The sequence below is a fragment of the Leuciscus leuciscus genome (assembly GCF_965113295.1).
Source record: "Leuciscus leuciscus genome assembly, chromosome: 4".
Lineage (NCBI taxonomy): Eukaryota > Metazoa > Chordata > Actinopteri > Cypriniformes > Leuciscidae > Leuciscus > Leuciscus leuciscus.
Genome location: NC_138728.1, coordinates 44,480,348 through 44,504,280, shown reverse-complemented (window position 1 = coordinate 44,504,280; position 23,933 = coordinate 44,480,348). Strand labels below are relative to the sequence as shown.

Here is a 23,933-nt window from a genome sequence, read left to right as displayed (position 1 = left end):
TGAGTCTACAGTTAATAAAATATCATTTAAAACTTTTAAAAGTGCAGACTCCGTACTATGATGCTTCCTGAAACCAGATTGAAATTTTTCAAATATATTGTTTGATTCTAAGAAGCTCTGTAATTGTACTAAAACAACCTTTTCTAAGGCTTTAGAAATGAAAGACAAATTTGAGATCGGTCTATAACCTGATAAGACGGCGGGGTCGAGATTAGGTTTTTTAAGCATGAATCCCGGATCAACTACGATTCCTAGATTCTTGACATCGCACATCCTGCAATGTGACTATCGTGGATGCGCACATCGCGATATCGATGCTAAAACGATACATCGTGCAGCCCTAGTTTGAAGATCAAAAAAGTGCATCCATCCATCATAAACGAACTCCACACGGCTCCAGGGGGTTAATAAAGGCCTTCTGATGCAAAGCGATGAGTTTGAGTAACAAAATATCCATATTTAAACTTTATGGCAATGTACTGCCATTATCAAGCTTGGAAGAGCCAGGACATTAATATAACCCTGATTGTATTTGTCTGAAAGAAGAAACTCATATACACCTAGGATGGCTTGAGGGTGAGTAAATCATGGGCTAATTTTCATTTTAAAGTGAACCACTCCTTTAATTTCATTAAGTACTTAGTGAGCGCTAACAGAGTACGTAGTAAATGGCCTGAATGCCGTAAGTATGAATGGATTCCAGACCTCATCCACCATGGTGACGTCAGTCATTATTTACACACCTTCATGTTATTCGATTTATTATTAATTTCTATTTCTCAAGGTTTTTGGTGGTTTCTGTTCACTGTTTATACAATATCAGTCAATGGAGCCTGACTTTCAGAAGCTTCATGACATTATTTGTTGATGCTTTTGAAAGTTGGGAAAATGTTTATACAGGTGCTGGTCATATAATTAGAATATCATCAAAAAGTTGATTTATTTCAAGAATTCAATATATTCTAATATATAACATTAATTAGGAAAACTCCTCAATTATCCCCGTGACAGCATTAGTTCTGCCCTCCAACAAGTGCACGGCACACCCATCTCTAATTGAGTTACTATCGTCCGTGTAAAACAGCGCGTGAAGGTCGAGATCGGCTTCTTCCACGACGACACAAGACACACAAGAACTTCGATCAAGACTGCAACAAGATTGGGCTCGTCCAGGTACTCGTTCATGTACAGTTGATGCACCGAAATGAAAACGCTTCAAATCGAAACCGAAACTAAAACGCTTCAAATCGAAACCGAAACTAAACATTCTGAGACGGAAAAGTGTGACTTTAATTAGACTTTGTAAATGCTGCCATTATATTGTTGATATAATTAATATATAATTTGTTTATTTTTTCTATAATCACTTTGATAATTTATAATTTAAGTTGTTTGTTATTTATACACTTATACATTATTTATTTATTTATTATAAGCTGCAGTACCTTTATTTTGAAGGATTGGTTGAAGTTTATGCGCAAATGCGAACTTCACATCAGATTCATAGTTCATGCAAGCAAGCGGCAAGCACAGACATGTATGCTCAGATTAAGATTTATTCTCGTCACAAAGGATTTGAACGTTCGTAAGGAGATTCAAAAACTATTTCCCTTTCTCGCAGCATATTCAGCATATTTCTCGCTGTATTGTGTCAGTAAAATGCCATTACAGCTGTTGCACGCGCTTTTGCGCAGACTTTTGCTTTGTGTCAAGCTGATGTCATTTCTGTATTTTGTTGTTTAAATACTGTTTAGTTTTCACGGTGGATTTGGAGAAAAGTCTGCAATTAAATCAGTAGCAAGAGAACCACTTTTGTCTGCGTGTGCTTTGGAGGAAGATACATTGATCGAGGAAATATTTGGCTAATCTTACAATATTTACTATGTATATGGCATTCCTCTCAGAAGCTCTGTCTCCAGCAGTCATTATTGTGGACATGTTTTAGGGCGAGTCTCCGCATGACTACACATTTTCTGCAATACAGATTTCATTTGCACAAAAGCACGCCTCCGTTTTCTATCGATTGAATCGACATTATCAAGAGCGTGTAAAAACAGGATGCATTCAACATGCTAAAATATTAGAATAATACGGGATGCTCGTTAAGATGCCGTTGTTTACCTGGATGCGATTGATGTTAAGATTTCATAATGTAATGGGGTTTCAAATCAAAATATGACTTCCTGTTACGAAACAGGACAGAGATTTCATACATGTCCACTGGACACCAGGACTTAAAGGGTAACTAAACCCCTGGTCAGAGCCTGACTCCACCCACTGGCAATATTTGAAAAATGCTTGAAAAGTGGGCAGACCCCAGCGGAGATAGAGGGGACGAACCGAGGGCGGGGCTGAGCACCTGAGACCCGCAGTGACGGATTAATTGACAGCAGCTGTCAGACTCTAAAATGGAGAGTGACTCACAGGGTCGCAAGACGACATAAAGTACATGCGTCTGATGAGTTTTATCAAGTTGATGTCAATAGCGCACGCTCTCTGTAGGCATATTCATATTTTGCCGCTATGTGGAAAAAAATCCACGCTAATCTTGATGTTCTTGATGAGACAACATAGTCCAAGCGAGCTCGGACAAATCAGCGTTAAGGCAAGCTGGAGCTAAACTGTAACAAATCCACTGGAGGCGAGTTGCAGAACACAATGCAGTTTATCCAAACGTGATCAAAATTAGTCATGGCAATTTCAAAACACTGCTTCATGATGCTTCGAAACCTTTACGAATATTTTGTTCTGAATCAATGGTTTGGAGCGTGTATCAAACTGCCAGAGTCACGTGATTTCAGTAAACAAGGCTTCATTACGTCACAACTGTTTCTAAACGTTTCCAAACACTTCGAAATTTCAGTGGCTCACTGCTGGGGGGCGATGATCTCTGTCAACCTATTAATCATGAGGAGTCACTGAGAACCATTGAACACGTGTCTATGGGTTTTACCTGATCTCTGATCAGTTTTATACATTTTTAGGCGTTTTAATTAGACATAGTATAATTAAAATGATTAATGGTAGTTAATAGTCTCTTATAGATCTGTTTAGCTGAGACATTCATAGTAGTGATGGTGACGAGACCGCCTATGCCGAGTCCAAGTCAAGACCGAGTCTTTGAAGGGTCTTTTGAAGGGTTGGTTTTCAAATACAGTCGAGTCAGAGTCTTTAGGAGTCGAGACCAAGACCATAAAAACATGTCAGTTTTCTTATTCATGATTTAATATCACCCCAGTTAATAATCAACTGTTAGTTGAACGGTTCCCAGCTAACACAGTACGTTGTGACGACGTCGTCATTTGGTCAGCGTGACATTACTTTATGACAACGTTGTGAGGACGTCGTGGTAAAGTTCCATTTTTTAGAATCTTGGCTAACGTTCCAGAAACGTTGTGGGCACGTCCTCAAAAGACGTCGCTAGTTTATCCCATGGAGAACGTTGTAGAGACGTGGTCCACTGGTCACCAGATAACTTAATAAAATCTTTGATGAATTAAGTAAATGTTCCATATAATATCCAAATGGCATATTATCACTAGGATAATATTTGTAATGCATTTATTTATTTAATTTAAATTATCTGGAAAGTTATCTGGTGACCAGTTGACCACGTCTTTACAACGTTCTCCATGGGATAAACTAGCGACGTCTTTTGAGGACGTGCCCACAACGTTTCTGGAACGTTAGCCAAGATTCTAAAAAAATGGAACTTTACCACGACGACCTCACAACCTTGTCATAAATATAAACGTTTGTATATAATTATTATTTGTATTATTATTAAGGAGGTTGGGTGTTCGTAAAAACAACAATTAAAAAAATCTTCAAACTGAACTTCAAACTTGAAGAACTTAAAAATGAGTTTTAAATTCATGAGATTTGTATTTAAGTAATGTGTTAATTCTACATGTTTATGTATGTAAATGCTGCGTGACTGACGTGTTTTATGAGCATGCGGGCTGAACATTTGAGTAGATTTCAAACCCTGGAGCGGCGCAGAGTTGCCATGGAAACGGCGCCGCAACAAAACGGATATCAGCAAAGCTCCCTCTCTTGCTGTTGTTTTCACTGCTTTCAGGTGAGTTTAGTCTCTAAAATCACACACATAATATACACAACTGTTCCTGGCACTTTTCTTACGTGTTATTACATCTGTTGAATATTTAGGCTACTTTGTAGAAATGGTTTAGTGTCTTCGAAAAAGTCTGTTAGCATCTCAACCGTTTTCAGAAGAGAGGCTAACCTAAAGCTCTTATTTACAAAATTTGGGGCTTTCAATCACATCTTTGTGTAGATAATTGGTTATGATAGCTTTGTAAAAGTTTTGCTGGCAGTTGAATGTGTGATTGGAAGTTGACTAATTTATTTAACAAACTGATATAACATAAATGTAGCAGCTGTGTGCTGTTAATCGATGACGTCACTTACACTGAGCTAAAATTGTCTGAAACTAGTTTAGATGCGTTTTGATCTTTCACGGTAAAGAAATATTGATACATGTTATGTTATTTTAGCAGCGACAAAATAACCCCTCTACAACAGAGGGGAAGCTCTACGATTTCAACATTTCTTAAGGAAGTTGCTGACAGAGAAGTGGGAAACAGGGTGAACTGAGGAAGCTTAAGTTATTAAATAACTTCATTTCCATTTTCCCCCACCATATTTGTACCTATATTACTGACTCATTTATTTGATTAAAAATACAGTAAAACAATAATATTGTGAAATAATATTAACATTTAAAATAACATATGTGAATATATTGTAAAATGCAATTTATTCCTGTGATCAAAGCTGAATTTTCAGCATCATTACTCCAGTCTTCAGTGTCACATGATCCTTCACAAATCATTATAATATGATGATTTGATGCTCAATACATTTTTCTAATTATTATCTAATATGTTGAAAACAGTTATGCTGCTTCATGTTTTTGTGTACACAATTCAAATGTTAGGGGTCAGTAAGATTTTGGAAGTAAAGACTTAACTTTCAAACTTTTCTTTGAACTTTATATTGATCAAAGAATCCTGAAAAGGGCATCATGGTTTACACAAAAATCTTAAAGGTCCCGTTCTTCGTGATCCCATGTTTCAAACTTTAGTTAGTGTGTAATGTTGTTGTTAGAGTATAAATAATATCTGTAAAATTATAAAGCTCAAAGTTAAATGCCAAGCGAGATATTTTATTTAAAGGTAGGGTAGGTAATCCTGTTCAGAAACACTTTTTTTTATACTGGGTGAAATGGTCCTTCCATCCTGATAGTAGTCAATACATTATGTGTTTAGAAAAAGGAATGAAAAAAATCAGACCTCTGTAGCAGCTGCAGGACAGTAAAAACTCTGACCAATCACTGCCATTCGGTGCGAATGTAAAGAACCAATCAGATGCCTTCATGTCTCGTGCCCGCCCCAAGCCCACTGCGCGCGCTGCCCGGCGTGCACTCATCACATGTCACCGTTCCCGGAAATATTCAGCTCAAAGCACCTGCATATGCAGTCAGCGAAGGCAAACAAGGCAAAAACTACTTCCTCGGACCCTGCCCGCACTCTTGAACGACCTCCTCTGCTTCGCCCTCAACCCCGGACCTGTCCTCGAACCGACGATGCGGTACTTGTCTCCGGACTCGGAGTGTACGTTAGTCTTCATTAGAGTCAACAATGTTTTCATCATGGAAACTCTTACATGCAAAACACCGTATATGTTATGAATCTTACACGAAATTCATCTTCATCACAGTGTAACTGATGGTAATGGAAAAACGTGTATCAATGCAACCTGTTTTGCCTTATAAATATAGCTCGTTACCGAATGAAACTTTACCATTATCGATATGCTAGCTTGATAGTGAGTACTAAAAGAAATCTTATTTGTTTATATTCATAGTGATAAAGTTAGGTATTTTATTACATGTGATTCTGACATGATGTCACTGTATGTACTGCGCTCCTTCCTCTCCACTCGTCTCAGGTAATAAATGCGTCTTGTTCCAGCCTGAGCGTTTGGCGTCGCGCGTTCATGTGTTTTGGGGGCGTGGCTTTGGAAGGAGCTCAGAAGGGAGGGGGTGGAGTGAATGGAAATAATGAGCTGTGTTTATTGCAGATTAAAAGGTCTACAGTCACTCGATTTTTATATTTTCTTTTTCAGAGTACTTACATTTTAATTATGTATTGGTATATAAAGACAGTTTAAACAAATTTGGAATGTTTTTTTTTTAGAAAAATGATCACCTACCCTACCTTTAACAGAAGTTGACTACATAAAACGGCTCGATTGGACTACACCCCTCAACTTCCTGCATTAATGACATCACCAGAACCGTGTTTAGACTAACCTCCGCCCACAGGAACACAGGCGTATTGATGGCGAAATGTCAACAGACGTGGTTGATGTTTATCTATAATCGGATACCGCAAAAGTTTAATTCGAAGTTGTTAGTTTGCTCTGTCCTTTTCACCACGGACGGTTTTTCTAACCTGGGATAATATCAAGCAGGCTTCTCTCAGCGTTTCATATTGATGAAGGGGGAAATTTCAACTATATTCCAGCAAGCGGTAAGTACAAGTAGTGATTTAATATGGAAGTAGCGATCAACTTCACATCGTTTCTCTTAGTAGGATGAAAATAATCTTACTTAAACTGTGATTAATATACAGAAAGCGATCAAAGAACAACCCCTTTCCAATCGTCCAAGCTGTCAATCACACAGCGCGAGTTTAATATGGACACTTGCCAACACTCGTTATGAAATCAATGACGCTGTTACACTGCACAACGAAGCTCTTACTGTATTTATATACCTCATGTTTGCATTGGTGAAATCATTAGTGAGAGTGCAGAAACTGCGTTGCAATGATAAGATCTTTTTTCACGCGATCAACAGACTGTCATCCGCTTAATGCTCATCACTGCAATTTTTTATGTGGTTGAAATAGATCTAAATACTTAAAAAACTTCTCACGATTCGTTAATCCCGATAGCTGTAATAGTAAAAACGTATAATAGCTGTAATAGTAAAAGTTTTCCAGATAGTTTCACATGTAATGCCAGATATTTCATATGCAAGCATTTCAGCCAATCACAGCAGAGGGCGTTTTAGCTGAAGTCTCTCAGCAGACACGCCCCTTCAAACAGAGTGTTCAAACCAGGGAATGAAATCAGGCTAGGAAATATGCCTTTTATTTCTAAATTATAACAATTTTTGATCTAAAAAACATACTAACATTATAAGGGCACCCCTGGAAACATGATAAAATAATAAAAATAATCCATGGAATGGGACCTTTAAGCAGCTCAACTGTTTTCAACACTGATAATAATCATAAATGTTTCTTGAGCATCAAATCATCATATTAAGAGTGATTTCTGAAGGATCATGTGACACTGAAGACTGGAGTAATAATGCTGAAAATTCAGCTTTGATCACAGGAATAAATTACATTTTAAAATACATTAAAATACAAAACAGCTATTTTACATTTTAATGATAGTCACAATATTACTGTTTTTACTGTATTTTCGAAAAACTGCATTATATTAGCAACATTAATAAAGTACTCCTCTGTTTTAGCTACCTGAAGAAGGACGATGAGGTGACAGTGCAGCTCGGGATAAGGAAGAGGAGGAGGAGGAGGAGGAGGAATACATAAGTTAGACAATTTTTTTATTCCTTTCTAACAAAAAACTATAAACCTGACTACAATAGTATGGTACATTTTATTTTTATTTTCCAGCAATATATAGAGAGAGACCATCCTCCTCTCCTTGCCTCAGAAGACCCTTCCCTCCACTGGTGGGGTAAGAAAGAGACTCTTCCTCTTCTCCCACAGCTCTCCATCATCTCCTTCTGCCTCCTCAACTCTGTCTGAAAGAGCGGTTTCCACAGCTGGGACACAGTCATCATGCTCATTTTCTTGAACAAAAAACTCTTTATGTATATTTTGGTGGGTGAAATAATACAGGAGAAATGCTAGAAATCTATATTGTTCCTTTTACATATCTTTACTCTTTATGAGCAATATTTTTATTTTATTTGTTAGCTTCAGAGAAGCTCAAGGACTATAGATCTTTGGTAATTGTCGCATTGTTCAGGTCTAGCTACTGGTAGTGAAGCAATGAAGCACATCACCACCAGACATTTGTAGCAGGAGCCTCATAGGACACTACAGGAAACAACTGAACCTATTTCTGCAAATAAAATGAATAATAAAGAAAATGCTGAATTTTTTCATTTCTTTTTTTTTTAAGGTCTTTATTGTTTATCCGCCAAATTATAGAGAGTAGTATCAATAAGAATATCAAACACTTTTTTTTTCAGTAAAAAGAATAAAACATTTTAATAGTTGTTACATTATTCATTGATTATGTTTTTTGATTAATTAATTGATGTTACATTTCTGTACTCATTACTTGTTAACATGGTTGAAAAATCGTTAATGTTCAAAATGTATTGGCTTAGTTTGTACAAAGAAACACTGAATAAATGCTGATTAATAAATTAATGCAGTGTGGTTTTGGGCCATTTTCTATTTAGAATTGAATACAAGTTTGTATTGGTTTCCATTACATATCTGTATTGATCCCTAAACGTATTAACAGAAAACAATATACACAATTCCCTATTAGAATTTATAAGGTTTTACAGCAGAGAATGAAATGTTTGAGTCTATCAGTTCTATGCGGATTTCAAGGTTATGGATCAAGCACATCTTAATTCCCAGGACTAAAGGTGAGAAGTATATTAAAAATAAATGCGGACGTGGTATTTTGGTCGTTAGGAAGTACCAGCGACGTACCACTGTAACGTCGCCACGACGAATACAGGAATCACAAAGTTACGTTGCTGGAACGTTATGTGGCACGTCGCAAAGAGTGTTACGTCCTCGCAACGTGCCAGTTTGGTCATAAAGACGTACTCATCACGTTCTTGCGACGTACCACTATAACATCGCCACGACGATTATGGGAATCACAAAGTTACGTCACTGGAACGTTATGTGGCACGTCGCTACGACGATTATGGTCCGGTCCGGTTACGTCTTCACAACGTAACTGTGTTAGCTGGGTTGTTGTCTTTTTAAAACGCAAAGTTGAACACCAAAATGTTAATTTGAACTGGCTACACCAACTGCTGCGCAAAAAAGTAAATATCGACGACTTTTTGCCCCTTTATTAAACATTTAAAATATTCACAAATTAATATGGAAAACATGTCGATTTTACTGGTTTTCTAAGGCCAAATTAGAACCTGGAATTGATATTTGTCCCTCAGTGCTGAATGAGAGCCATTCATATTATTAATAAACTATTGTTTTCTAAGTGTCGGCTAAAATCACATCTCCATCTCCGCTGTTAAGCAGATGCGCTTTTAGAGAGAAATGCACTTTTCATACGGATTACATAATCATAAGGTATTAGCTTTCGATTCGAATTTGTTCGTTTTTAAGTGGACATTTCAATCTTTAGCCTACATAGGCTATATTTTGTTTCAGTTCTCGCGCTCCAGTTTACGGAGATCATGAAAGTGCGTCTGATTGTTTTATTTTACAAAAGCACAACGTTTTCTTGTTATTGTGAGTTTACACAAATAAAAGTAGTTGAGAATAATGTATTATTATTTTCTGTATGACCAGAAATGATAGAGTATTTTAAGTTGTTTCCACTGTTAATAGGAAAATGCAAGTGTTAGCGCCCGCGCCTCCGTGCCATGCAGTGCGCGCTCCACACTCAGCTTTGTTCCTTTTTTGCATAAAAGCGTCTTCTAAATATAGCCTATTAAATGTTATAATAAAATAATATAAAATTATTATTATTTGCGTAGCTATACATGGACCTCAAACACACCGCGTCTTCTATGTCAGGTGACTGTAAATGCGCAAAAACTGTTTCCATTGCAGTTTTGCGAAATATTCCTTTTTCGAATTGCCTGAAAAACCACCTCATGCGAGCTGAAAGACATTTTTGTGATAAACGGGAATTTTTGCGAAATTGACGTGTTTCCATTGTGCATATTTTTAATTCGCAATTTCCAAATTGCGCAATTTCAAGGGTAATGGAAACGCGGCTACTGACACTGACCTACTGACACTCACCGGCAGCAGAGCCATAGAGATAAATAAACGGCTCTGACGGCAGATCTTTGCATTGCACCATAGGATGTCATTTTCAAATAATGCCCGACAACATTGCATTTTATTATTATTATTGTTGTTGTGTGTTTTTTTTATATGAACATAAAAAAATGCGTTGAAAAAAAAATCTCGAGGACTCGGCCTGAAATTAAGAGTCCTTCTCCTCCCACTGTGGTCCGAGACCGAGTCTTTGAAGGAACAAGTCCGAGACGAGTCCGAGAAAGCAGAAATCGGTCTCGAGACCGCTCTCGAGTCCGAGACCGGACTCGAGTACTACATCACTAATTCATAGAACAAACAAAACCTGACAATTGATAAAATAACATATAGACACTTGATAATCTTATTAGATGATTAGATAACAGCGTTTGAAAGATTTTACTGTCAATAAAATCTGCATTAGATTTGTAAAATATGTTTTTATGCACGTTTTGCCAGGGTTTTGTTGCATTTACACTGTTCTGACCACTAGGGGAGGAGCTGCAAACACTTTCTGGTTCCCGACCGCTCACGTGGTGTTAGCAAACTTTACCACAGCTGAAGTGAAATGGAATGCAATATTTGCCAAATACACAGATGTTTCAGAAACATTTTCATTCAATACTTTATGTACTGCTTCATACAGCGTCTGTTTGAACAAGAATAAAGTTCAACGTAAGCCTATATGTACTATCATTGAAGTGGAGTCTAGGTTTGTTAGTCAGTTTTATTTTGAAAAACATGAAATTATAACATCGCGACTACATGAAAAGAGTGTTTACTGTTATAAAGACTGATTTGTGAGCTTTAGTGGAACTAAAGGTGTGAGAATAAACACGAAACACACGTGATCGTTGTCATGCGGTGGAACAGCTGTGTTGTCATCAGAGCTCGTACAGCCGCTCTTGAGAAGCTGCGCTGGCTGAGTTCTCCGGCTACTCTCGAATCGCTCTCGCGGTACTTTGATGGCATACGTCACGTGGCGTCGGCACTGTATCAAGTCGGACAAAATTTCTAACCGGCATGCACTGCTTCAAGTCAGCCGCTGATCGGTCTGTGCAGAGCTGTATGAAGTCCAACAAGCCTAAGGACTAATCACTAAACAAGACACACCATTAAACATGATTAGACAATTAACCAATGATAACATGCAACAAAAGACTAGGGAAGCTCATGGCAGGATCACATGAGGGCAAGAGAATCACATGACAAGACAGGAAACATGACTGACATGAAACATGAACCCAAAGCATTACATAAACTCTGCAGGACGCAATTCCTTGAATTCAGTTTTGGGTTGCTTCTAGAGGGCGTGCCGTTGTGTTGCAATATTTTTTCTAAATAAACTCTGACCATTTATCACTGGGAAATAACAGATCCAATCCTGAGATCCAGAAAGAAAAGAAACGAGACTTAATCAGGGTAGACTGCTCTTTGTGCTACTCTAATCTTTAAGTTTGTTTTTCAACCCCTAAACAGGAAGCCTGCTGAAGGACACACAGAGGATAATTTTAATATTTGCTTTTACTTTGCAAGTTTTAAACATTCAGTTATATCAGCCATATGCATTTATTTATTATCTTTAAAGAGAAAAAGAGTGAGTTTCACTGATGATTAGGCAGCATTGTTGATGTAAAAAAATAGTATTTTTACTCACAAGTGTCTGTACTCAAAAATCTGTATTTACAATTTGATCCAGTGATTACATTCGTGTCCTCTTTTTAGTGAAAGGAAAGCAGAGATAAAGGACAGTAAGGGCACGTCTACATTCATCCAGATACATTTAAAAACGTCATTTTCGTTTAAAAACGCTCTCCGTTCACAATGATTTCATGAACTTCTTCACTGAGAAAATAGAAAGCATCAGAACCACAATTGTAAACGTTCAATCTTCAATTGCGCCTTATAATTCAGCTTCAATTATCGTAGAACAATTACAATGCTTTACAACTATAGAACAAAAAGAGTTAAATAAACGTATCACTTCATCTAAAATAACAACATGTTTATTAGATCCTATACCAACTAAACTATTGAAAGAAGTGTTACCTGTAGTGGAAGAGCCTCTCCTCAATATTATTAACTCGTCTTTATCTTTAGGTCATGTTCCAAGAACATTTAAACTGGCAGTTATAAAACCTCTCATTAAGAAACCACAATTAGATCATAATAATCTAGCAAATTATAGACCCATTTCAAATCTTCCATTTATGTCTAAAATATTAGAAAAAGTGGTGTCCGCTCAACTGGGCTCTTTCTTGCAACAAAATGATATCTATGAAAAGTTTCAGTCTGGATTCAGACCGCATCATAGCACTGAAACTGCGCTCGTTAAAATCACAAATGATTTACTTTTAGCTTCTGACCAAGGCTGTATCTCAATACTAGTTTTACTTGATCTTAGTGCTGCGTTCGATAGTATAGATCACACAATACTCTTAGATCGACTACAAAATTATACTGGTGTTCAAGGACAAGCATTAAGCTGGTTCAAAACATACCTATCTGACCGCTACCATTTTGTCTATTTAAATGGAGAAAAATCGATCATAACGCCAGTAAACTATGGAGTGCCGCAGGGATCTGTGTTAGGCCCTCTGTTATTCTCAATATATATGATGCCACTTGGAAATATTATAAGGAAACATGGAATTAGTTTCCATTGTTATGCTGATGACACTCAAATATATATTTCATCACGGCCGGATGAAAACGCTAAATTTTCCAAATTGACAGAGTGTGTTAAAGATATAAAAGATTGGATGACCCGTAATTTTCTTTTATTAAATCCAGACAAGACAGAGGTAATACTTATCGGTTCAAAAAACCGCCCACAAAACCTCGCACAATACAACTTTAACATTGTAGGATGTCCTGTTACTTTATCCTCTACAGTGCTGTCTTTTGAAAATCATATTTCATATGTTACAAAAACAGCCTTTTTCCACCTTAGAAACATTGCTAAGCTACGTAATATGCTATCAGTTTCTGATGCAGAAAAGTTAGTTCATGCATTCATGAACTCGAGTCTGGATTACTGTAATGCTTTATTAGCTGGTTGTCCTGCATCCTCAATAAACAAGCTACAGTTAGTCCAAAATGCCGCCGCTAGAGTTCTTACGAGATCAAGAAAATATGATCATATAACACCGATTTTATCATCACTGCATTGGTTACCTATAAAGTTCCGTATTAATTACAAGGTATTGCTACTGACCTATAAAGCCCTAAACGGCTTAGCTCCAGTCTATTTAACGGATCTTCTATCGCCCTATAATCCATCGCGCTCTTTAAGATCACTAAATTCAAGGCTTTTGGTCATACCTAGGATATCCAGAACCACCAAAGGAGGGAGAGCATTTTCACATTTGGCTCCAAAACTCTGGAATAGTCTTCCTGATACTGTTCGTTGCTCAGACTCGCTCTCCCAGTTTAAAACTAGATTAAAGTCGCATCTCTTCAGCCAGGCATTCATATAATCCTACAGTTCAAACTACAATCCGGCCTCTATCCAATGCCAGAGGAGAACTGGACCCCGACTGAGCCTGGGTTCTCCCAAGGTTTTTTTTTCTCCATTAAGGCACATGATGGAGTTTTAGGACACCATTAGGTCACTTGATGGAGTTTTTCGGTTCCTTGCCACTGTTGCCTTTGGCTTGCTCAGTTGGGGATATTTTGGGGATATTTAATTTAATTTGATCAATCAATAAATTCCACTAGAAACAAACCTTGTTGTATTATTTTAATTTAATACTGTGAAGCTGCTTTGATACAATCTGTATTGTGAAAAGCGCTATACAAATAAACTTGACTTGACTTGACAATAGTGGTTTCTTTTGAAAAACTCCTGAAAACGCTAAATACACTGTACAGCGCATGCGTAAAACCTCACAAAAGCTCACTGAGATGATACAGAAGGAAAAGTAAATAATAAAGTTATTGCGCAATTCTTCTGACAGGATTATTTTATTTAGCAAAATATCTCAGCATTCACTGATGCACTCAGTCACCATTATATGTTTGGTCTAAAGCGAGACTGCTCTCATGTTTTACTGCAGAACAGCAAATGAAAGTACATTTTCTGTCTTCCTTGCAGGACTGTGATATGAAGAGTGTGTAAAGTAATATATTTTAGCAACAGTGTGAAAGTGAATCGTACATAACAGGCACAATAGTGGTATAAACATGAATATGCGTCACATGACTAAACTTACGTCAATGTTTTAAAAAAACTCAGTTTTGACAGTCCACACTACAACGCGAAAACAGTGTTTTCAAATTCATCCACTTTGGAGAACGTTTTTTATTAATAAAAATGCGTCTCAGTGTGGACAGAAGGACAAAACAGAGAGAAACATATGCTTTTTCTTTTTTTTAACAACAATGTTATTTATCAAAAATTGTCACAAGTTTAAACAGCATTTCAAAGATGCCACACATATTAGTGTGGACAAGGCCTGAATCACTGGAAGAAGTTCTGTCCACTTTTTAAGATTCATATTTAGGATCAGCACATTCACTGTATTGTGGGGGAACATCTGCAGGATCGTGTTTCACGGAAGAGTCGCTCACCAGAGGTACCTGCAGGAAAAACAGGTATGCCATCAGCTTTAATGCTTATTTATTGATCATTCTAATCAATTCTTGAACACACACACACATATATATTTTATATTTTCCACAAAGTCCCATTAGACTGGTGCTACAAGCTTCTCTTACCTCTGATGGATTGGGTCTAAAGGCATAGGACTGTGGAATAACAACTTGGTGAACATTCAGCACCTTTGGAAAAATACACGTTGCGTTTTATACCTTCTTACTGCAATATAAATGTAATAACATTGGATGACAGTTCTAGTATTACAGGTTTATAGACAACACTATTTCAAATGGAAAAAGGAAAAGACAAAAATCCTGCTGAAATATTTTGGTGTCGAAACTTGTGCAGATTATTGAAAACAATAGAAATTGAAAAACGATCCGTCTTTCTGTCAATCTGCAATGTCCTAGCAACCACCCAGAAAACCCTAGCAACTGCTTAGCAACCATAGCGGCCACTCAGCTTCTAGCCCTGAACGCATCACTCACCTGTGGAGAACAGGCGTTGGCTTTACAGGCAAATGCTGACAGAACGATGGAGATGATAAACTCAAGGATAGTGAATACCAAGGACACACCACTGATCCCCCGGAAGACGGTCTGAGAAAACACTCATCATTAGCACAAATATCAATAAAATAAATGATAGTTACTCACTCATACGCTGGCTGCAAGTGCAGAATGTACAATCCTTGAGGTTCATATGGTAATATAACAAATCAAACTTAACGTATAATGTCAAAGCCTTCTTGCATGATAAACAGGGCTTGACATTCACTTTCTTGCTCACTAGCCACTGTGTCGAGTGGTTTTCAGAAGTTACAAGCCACTCAGCGTTTTCACAGGCTACAATTTTACCAAAACCATGGGGAAAAACTGCCATATAGATATGTTTAATACTATCTCATAATTTGGCAGCAGGCAGCTACAGTAAACCAAATATTTATTCAGACACCAGAAATAATTTTTGGTATTTCTTTTTACTAGTCGGTGCAACTACACTATAGTTAATTTATGCAAGTGAGGATAGCAAAATAAAGTAAATGTGACATTCTTCATCCAAAAACTCTTCATACAGTGACTACCAGTAAAATGTATAAAAATTACCAAAAATTATTCAGACACTTTGATCTGACCATGTTTTGCTTTAGTGTTTTTTTCTTTAATCGCTAATGTGACCTTTTTACACCACAGACTGAACAAAATTAAGCATTTCTTAGTAATTGGTTATATTGTATATTGATTATACCTAAATTGGTATTATGTAATTGTGTAATTAAATTTAACAGATGACAGCAAATCAACCTAATTCATTTGTGAGACAGTCTAACAGAAGGATGAACAAAACCAGTGAAATATCAACTGATTTGATAACTCTGAGTTCTTGTAATTTTTATTACCATTTTCTAAACTATAGCAAATAAACTGATAATGTGAGAAATGTTGATGGTGTCGGAATAAATTTCTGGAGTAAATGAAATGAGTGAGTGAGGAGAGGCGGGTTTGTGTGTAACTCGCTGTCGCTATTTTTGACCACTACATTGCACTTAGTTTATTATTTCAGATGATTTTTTAAAAGACTACAATTGAAAAATATATATATAAAATTCAGCCCGCCAAAGCGGCTAGTAGGAGTGACTGTATCACGCCACTGCTGAAACACACACACATTTGGAGGGTGTTAATATCAAGACGTAAATTATCAGTAACATTAAGAGGTCTATTAAATTCTTCTATAAAATGCAAGTAAAACTGTGACTAGAAAAGTTGTTAACATACCTTGTAATCATAACAGTCATATCTATCATAGCAGTAAGGGGTATATCCTATAGACACATCCAATGAAAGGATAATAATGGAAATGCCTGCAGTTATAGCACTTAAGATGTTCATTCCAAGTGAACCTTTCACCTATAGACAGAAAAACAATAACAAAAAACAAGTTAATAAGTTAGAAAGCACTTTACCCAGTGTGTTAAAGCAGATCATGAAACAATATATATGGAGCACTATAAAAATAAATAATAAAGTTGCAAGTTGCAATTATCGGTGTCCAAGTACAAATGACTCATGAAGACAATCCAATTATACAATGGCAATATCTCTCTTCAAATATAATAAATGTCTTATAATTTCAAATATAATATGGGTGTCTGTGTGTGGAACTATTCTTCTATGTACTATTTTACAATAGACAAATAATATTGTCTCTTCATTTTCATAGAATAGCAATACAGTGGGTATGGAAAGTATTCAGACCCCCTTAATTTTTTTACTCTTTGTTATATTGCAGCCATTTGCTAAAATCATTTAAGTTCATTTTTTTCCCCCTCATTATTGTACACACAGCACCCCATATTGACAGAAAAACACAGAAATGTTGGCATTTTTGCACATTTATTAAAAAAGAAAAACTGAAATATTACATAGTCCTAAGTATTCAGACCCTTTGCTGTGACACTCATATATTTACCTCAGGTGTTGTCCATTTCTTCTGATCATCCTTGAGATGGTTCTACACCTTCATTTGAGTCCAGCTGTGTTTGATTATACTGATTGGACTTGATTAGGAAAGCCACACACCTGTCTATATAAGACCTTACAGCTCACAGTGCATGTCAGAGCAAATCATGAGGTCAAAGGAACTGCCTGAAGACCTCAGAGACAGAATTGTGGCAAGGCACAGATCTGGCCAAGGTTACAAAAAAATCTCTGCTGCACTTAAAGGTGGTATCAGTGATTTCAGGCCCAAAAATATTTCTATCACATTCATCTAATCTTTCCTAACGATCCGCTAGCTGCCTGCCCCATAAGCATGCCGTCAAAAAAACGCGTCTCTGTAGGCAGCCTAGGCTCTGAGATCTGCACACAAAAACCGACAGGGGGAGGGTGTTGTGAGGTTTTGTGCTCGTGCACGGCTGCACGCGAAGTCAGAGCTGAAGAAAAAGCTGGTTCAAAACCTCACAGCACCCTCCCCCTGTCGGTGATTGGTTGGAACACTATTTGTTTTGGTTTTGAGTGTTTGGTGAAACCATTTGTTTTTGTGTGCAGATCTCAGAGCCTAGGCTGCCTACAGAGACGCAGTTTTTAGACGGCATGCTTATGGGGCGGGCAGCTAGCGGATCGTTAGGAAAGATTAGATGAATGTGACAGAAATATTTTTGGGCCTGAAATCACTGATACCACCTTTAAGGTTCCTAAGAGCACAGTGGCCTCCATAATCCTTAAATAGAAGACGTTTGGGACGACCAGAACCCTTCCTAGAGCTGGCCGTGCGGCCAAACTGAGCTAACGGGGGAGAAGAGCCTTGGTGAGAGAGGTAAAGAAGAACCCAAAGATCACTGTGGCTGAGCTCCAGAGATGCAGTCGGGAGATGGGAGAAAGTTGTAGTAAGTCAACCATCACTGCAGCCATCCACCAGTCGGGGCTTTATGGCAGAGTGGCCCGACGGAAGCCTCTCCTCAGTGCAAGACACATGTAAGCACACATGAAGGACTCCAAGATGGTGATAAATAAGATTTATCTGGTCTGATGAGACCAAGATAGAACTTTTCTAAGCGGTATGTGTGGAGAAAACCAGGCACTGCTCATCACCTGTCCAATACAGTCTCAACAGTGAAACATGGTGGTGGCAGCATCATGCTGTGGGGGTGTTTTTCAGCTGCAGGGACAGGACGACTGGTTGCAATCGAGGGAAAGATGAATGCGGCCAAGTACAGGGATATCCTGGACGAAAACCTTCTCCAGAGTGCTCTGGACCTCAGATTGGGCCGAAGGTTCGCCTTCCAACAAGACAATGACCCTAAGCACACAGCTAAAATAACGAAGGAGTGGCTTCATAACAACTCCGTGACTGTTCTTGAATGGCCCAGCCAGAGCCCTGACTTAAACCCAATTGAGCATCTCTGGAGAGACCTGAAAATGGCTGTCCACCAACGTTTACCATCCAACCTGACAGAACTGGAGAGGATCTGCAAGGAGGAATGGCAGAGGATACCCAAATCCAGGTGTGAAAAATCTTTCCCAAAAAGACTCATTGCTGTATTAGATCAAAAGGGTGCTTCTACTAAATACTGAGCAAAGGATCTGAATACTTAGGACCATGTGATAGTTCAGTTTTTCTTTTTTAATAAATGTGCAAAAATGTCAACAATTCTGTGTTTTTCTGTCAATATGGGGTGCTGTGTGTACAATAATGAGGAAAAAAAATTAACTTAAATGATTTTAGCAAATTGCTGCAATATAACAAAGAGTGAAAAAATTTAAGGGGGTCTGAATACTTTCCGTACCCACGGTACATTCATTTATTTCTGGCAACTTGACATGTTTTCTGTATCATGTAAAACTAAAGGTAATTTGGAGATCACCGATTTCTTTGCAAACTGATTAGATTTTGATTAGACTTCATTGATCTTTATGAGAATATAATGGAATTTATGCACAGTCAATCAAATTAACCATTTACAGAGCATCCGTAAAGTATCCATAGCGCTTCACTTTTTCCACATTTTGTTATGTTATGTTATGTTATGTTATGTTATGTTATGTTATGTTATGTTATGTTATGTTATGTTATGTTATGGGCTTAATCCAAAATGGGTCTGAGCCTCGACACAATCCTGTCTCAGAGCTGTACAGACACTTCATGGCTTGGTTTGTGCTCTGACATGCACTGTTAACTGTGGGACCTTATATAGGCAGGTGTGTGCCTTTCCAAATCATGTCCAATCAACTGAATTTACCACAGGTGAACTCCAATCCAGCTGTAGAAACACCTCAAGGGTGATCAGTGGAAACAGGATTGCACCTGAGCTCAATTTTGAGTGTCATGGCAAAGGCTGTGAATACTTATGTACATGGGATTTTTTTTGTTTTTTATTTTTAATAAATTTGTAACGATTTCAAATAAACTTCTTTCACGTTGTCATCATGGGGTATTATTAGTAGAATTTTGTGGAAAAGAATTAATTTAATCCATTTTGGAATAAGGCTGTAACATAACAAAATGTGGAAAAAGTGAAGTGTTGAGTGTTTGTTGGTGTTTTCATATCATCCACACACATTTTATATATATATAGTACCATTCAAAAGTTTGGAAACATTACTACTTTTAATGTTTTTGAAAGATGTCTCTTATGCTCATCAGGGCTGAATGTATTTGCTCAAAAATACAGTAAAATTGTGAAATATTATTACAATTTAAAATGATAGTTTTCTATTTGAATATACTTTCAAATATAATTATTTCTGTGATGCAAAGCAGAATTTTCATCAGCCATTACTCCGGTCTTCAGTGTCACATGATCCTTCAGAAATCATTACTTCCGTTCAAAAGTTTTGGGTTCAGTAATATTTTCTTTTCTTTTCTTTCTTTCTTTTTGAAAGAAAGTAATACTTTTACTTTCATCCAGTTTTGGCCAGTTTGTTTAGTCTTACATTAAATAAAGTTTGTGCTTGAACCCCTGAAAATAACAATGATGTGCGCATACCAAACACAAACTGGAGGAGCCTTTGCCATGGAGTTTATTTTCTGCAGCAATGCAGAGTGATCCTGCCGTAATGTACTGAGAGGAGAGAGAAAGGATTCTTCTGTTAGAATATTTAGCTTGTGTTAGAAAAGACAGAACTGTACTTAAGTTGTTTATTGTTTGCTTACGATGAGAGATCCCCAATAAGGAATACCACTGAAGACAAAGATGGAATATGGATTCAATGTAGAGACAAGTCCCAACAGAAGAATCAGCAGACCGATCATTATCTGGACAGTCTGAGGAAGACCAGAAAACAGGTTCTTATTGCAGGGGAATCACAGTCATTAGCTGAGCAGGGTTGCCAGATCTGCACAACAGTTTGTTAATGTATGTACTACTGCTTTTTTTTTAGGGCCGGGGAGAGTTGCTGCTGCTTCAGGGCTTTGCCCCTGTATCGCTGCTTGCAGCTATATTTGGATTTGTTTCCGTACCTTTCCTCCTTCACACGTATAAAAATGAATTATTGAAAGATTTCTCACCCCAAGAGCTTTTGGTTGGCCTTTCAGAAATGCCTGAAGTCCTTGAGGAGCTGAAGCTGTCTGTGGCACATAAACAGTCACTGGAGCCGTTGTCCCCGTTTCAGCTGGAGCCGTTTGTCCTGGGGCCTGAAACTGGATGATCAGCGTCGACGAGTTTGTGGGAATGACGGTACTAGACATTCTTCTTTCTGAATCTGAAATTGATCTGTACAAAATAATAAAGACATGTAAAAACATGTGAATAATAAGAATATAAAATAGATTTTCATAAATAATCTTACCAGTGTATTTATTAAAATATTATATGTTCAAATTTCTTATTATAAACAATCTGTGGTCTTCATATTCTGGAGACACTTATGAACGCAGTTGTGTCACAGAATTATTGGTAACTAGAATAACTCTTCACAGATATTATATTACAAACATCTCATGTTTAAACTGATCTACAGCTGTCACCATCTCTGTGGGACATTTGCCAGTATATATTTAAAACAATAATATCTTTGTAAAAACCTAAAGTAATATTGACAAACTATTTATCATGTGAAAGCTTACAATCTCTAGTTTTCATATTTGGTGACTGTTTTTCAAAAATAAATTACAGAGGAGGAGTAATTTATCAAATTGCAACAAGAATTTTTCATTCTCATTAGGCGTGTTCAGGCCTTTATTTTGAAATAGTGATGAACATGAAAAATCATGAAAGATTAAGTAGAAACCTCAGTTTGTTTTCATGGCAAGAGTTCAAAAGATAACACCAATTCAATTTTATGAGGAAAAAAAGGTCTGAAAATGTTTTAAATATACAGAAAAAAATTATGGATTCTTGAGCTATAATGCACATACATGTTTTTTATTGCTTTACTTTATAGGTTGAATACAAATCAAATACTGCCAAACCGCCCATATTACTTCTGGATAGGATGACTACTTCATACATTTTATGAAAATTATGGAAATATATAGTTCAGATGAGATCACTCAAACCATATATGGAAATGGAGGCGCCCTTATATGGTCAGTAATAGAGCTTGGATGTCATCTAGTGAAAAAGTGTGTTACTGCGCACAAACAAACTTACTGAAAGCTATTTTTTGAGACATCAACCTAAAGTTTGGAACACAACTTGTTCAGATTTGCGGCTTTGATTTTCTTGCAGTTTTAGAGTAAAACATATTTTGTAAAATATATATTTTATATAAAATATAAATGTATTTTAAGATTGTACATTTTAATAAACTTAAACTTCTATAACTTTCATCATTTATTTCACTTCTACAATAATCTGGCAAATGTCTTCTTTAAAACAAAACCAACCATAGGTCTATATTCCAGCATTCTTGAATTACAACCATTTAAGTTTGGATAGTGATGTTCATGTCTATGCGGAAAGAAGGGGGGGTGACAGTTAAGGGTTTAACCAGCCAGGCATTCATATAATCCTACAGTTCAAACTACAATCCGGCCTCTAGCTCATAAATGCCAGAGGAGAACTGGCACCCGACTGAGCCTGGGTTCTCCCAAGGTTTTTTTTCTCCATTAGGTCACCTGATGGAGTTTTAGGACACCATTAGGTCACTTGATGGAGTTTTTCGGTTCCTTGCCACTGTTGCCTTTGGCTTGCTCAGTTGGGGATATTTTGGGGATATTTAATTTAATTTTATCAATCAATAAATTCCTCTTGAAACAAACTTTGTTGTATTATCTTAATTTAATACTGTGAAGCTGCTTTGATACAATCTGTATTGTGAAAAGCGCTATACAAATAAACTTGACTTGACTTGACTTAAGGGTTTAAAGCATTTAACAAAAGTGCCCTGCTGCCGTTATAAATACATACATTAAAATGAATCAACTAAATAAAGTAATAAACTACTCATTAGTAAAAAAATTGTCTTAAAAAAACAACAAAAAGGCAGACATAATTCAAAGATAATAATTTGTATAAAAGTAGTCAGATGAGATCTAATTTGTTTTACCAGGGAGGGAAATGCATTCTTCAGTCATTTTTTGCTGTGTGTTCTTATAGTTCACTCCTCTGAGATAACGCATTCTGTGGTGTAATACTGTTTCCCAGAATGAAAGTTAAAGTGGGTGGAGCTCAGATGGTTAGGAGGGGTGGCAAAGCTACACACTGTTTCCAGGAAATCAAGCCTGACGCACTACTGTAATATAATCTCTTTTCACAATAACAATAATATTAAATTAAATCTTAACTTAATGAGTCTTTGTTGTATTTTATATAATCTGTATGCTGGTTTGGAAACAGACTTGTAAATATTGTACAAAACATTTGGCATAACAATCAACACAGTAAAAACCATTAATCTTACCTTATTTGGAACAAATTTGGCCCAATAATCAGTAGTTCAAGACTTCTGAAAAATAGAGAACGAATTGACTTGCTTGTTTTTGGATTGTAAAAAACAACAACAAATTTAGCATTATACTGTATCATTTGTGTTAATTATGGGCATATAAGCCGGATTCATTACCTTTAGTATGCTGTTAAAAACGAAGTGAGGAAGCTGGATCACGCAAAAAACACGACTAGACGAGGGAAAACAAGGGGCACTTGGAGGGAATTTAGGGTGGGGAAACAGTAGAAGAACTACAAAGACCAAGTAAAAGACTACAAAAGGACAGGAAATCATGAATAATACAAAATACAAGACACTAAACAAAAGACCTAACACTAGTGCATCACAGACTCAAACTCATCATAAGGTATCCCTGAGAGTTAAACATCTGATAATCTAAAACCATACTATCACACACAAGCAGGAGATGAGACAGATATTCACTGAGCTGAGGCCTCATTTATAAAGCTTTCTGTAGATTTCATACTAAAAGTCTGCGTACGCACAAAAGTTTTCAGATTTATAAAACCATGCGTATGCCAGAACCTGCTCAAAAATCCCAGTCAGCGGAAGATTGTGTGTACATGCATCTCAATCCCCGTCCTCTCCCCGAAATAACCATACATGGAGCTTACAGTGCCTAGTTTCACTATCTGTATCATTTCCATTCATATTCCCATCCATATGATACCATGTTTAAACCCATCAAAGGTACAAGACATTGGAAAATATTAGATACGGAATATAAATGGCATTTGTGCCATACACATTACACTGCTAAAACTCATCCAATATCCTTGCTGTGTTTTAGAATGAATATTAAAATATACAAAAACACCATGGGTGTTT

General features: G+C 37.0%; 1 protein-coding gene and 1 long non-coding RNA gene across 4 annotated transcripts; one reads left to right on the top strand and one right to left on the bottom strand.

Annotated features, from left to right (window-relative positions):
* Window positions 1–231: 231 nt before the first annotated feature.
* On the top strand, window positions 232–8,504 carry LOC309496157. 2 transcript variants are annotated; one of them, XR_014205015.1, is made up of 3 exons: window positions 232–4,081; window positions 7,574–7,652; window positions 7,737–8,504. It is a non-coding gene; the product is annotated as an uncharacterized lncRNA (long non-coding RNA). The 2 variants fall into 2 exon arrangements; XR_014205016.1 differs by having other exon boundaries at window positions 7,574–8,504.
* Window positions 8,505–13,837: 5,333 nt separating this feature from the next.
* Window positions 13,838–23,331, bottom strand: LOC309496112 (membrane-spanning 4-domains subfamily A member 8-like). 2 transcript variants are annotated; one of them, XM_082166108.1, is made up of 9 exons: window positions 23,220–23,331; window positions 23,058–23,102; window positions 20,722–20,926; window positions 20,368–20,478; window positions 20,201–20,275; window positions 16,491–16,622; window positions 15,201–15,311; window positions 14,832–14,894; window positions 13,838–14,693 (listed from the first exon to the last, which is right to left on the bottom strand). In XM_082166108.1, exons 3-9 carry the CDS (start codon window positions 20,899–20,901, stop codon window positions 14,601–14,603), a joined length of 765 nt encoding a protein of 254 aa, XP_082022234.1. In that variant the 5' UTR covers window positions 20,902–20,926; window positions 23,058–23,102; window positions 23,220–23,331; the 3' UTR covers window positions 13,838–14,600. The 2 variants fall into 2 exon arrangements, with proteins under 2 accessions (XP_082022234.1, XP_082022235.1); XM_082166109.1 differs by having other exon boundaries at window positions 23,058–23,099; window positions 23,220–23,283.
* Between the last annotated feature and the right edge of the window lie 602 nt (window positions 23,332–23,933).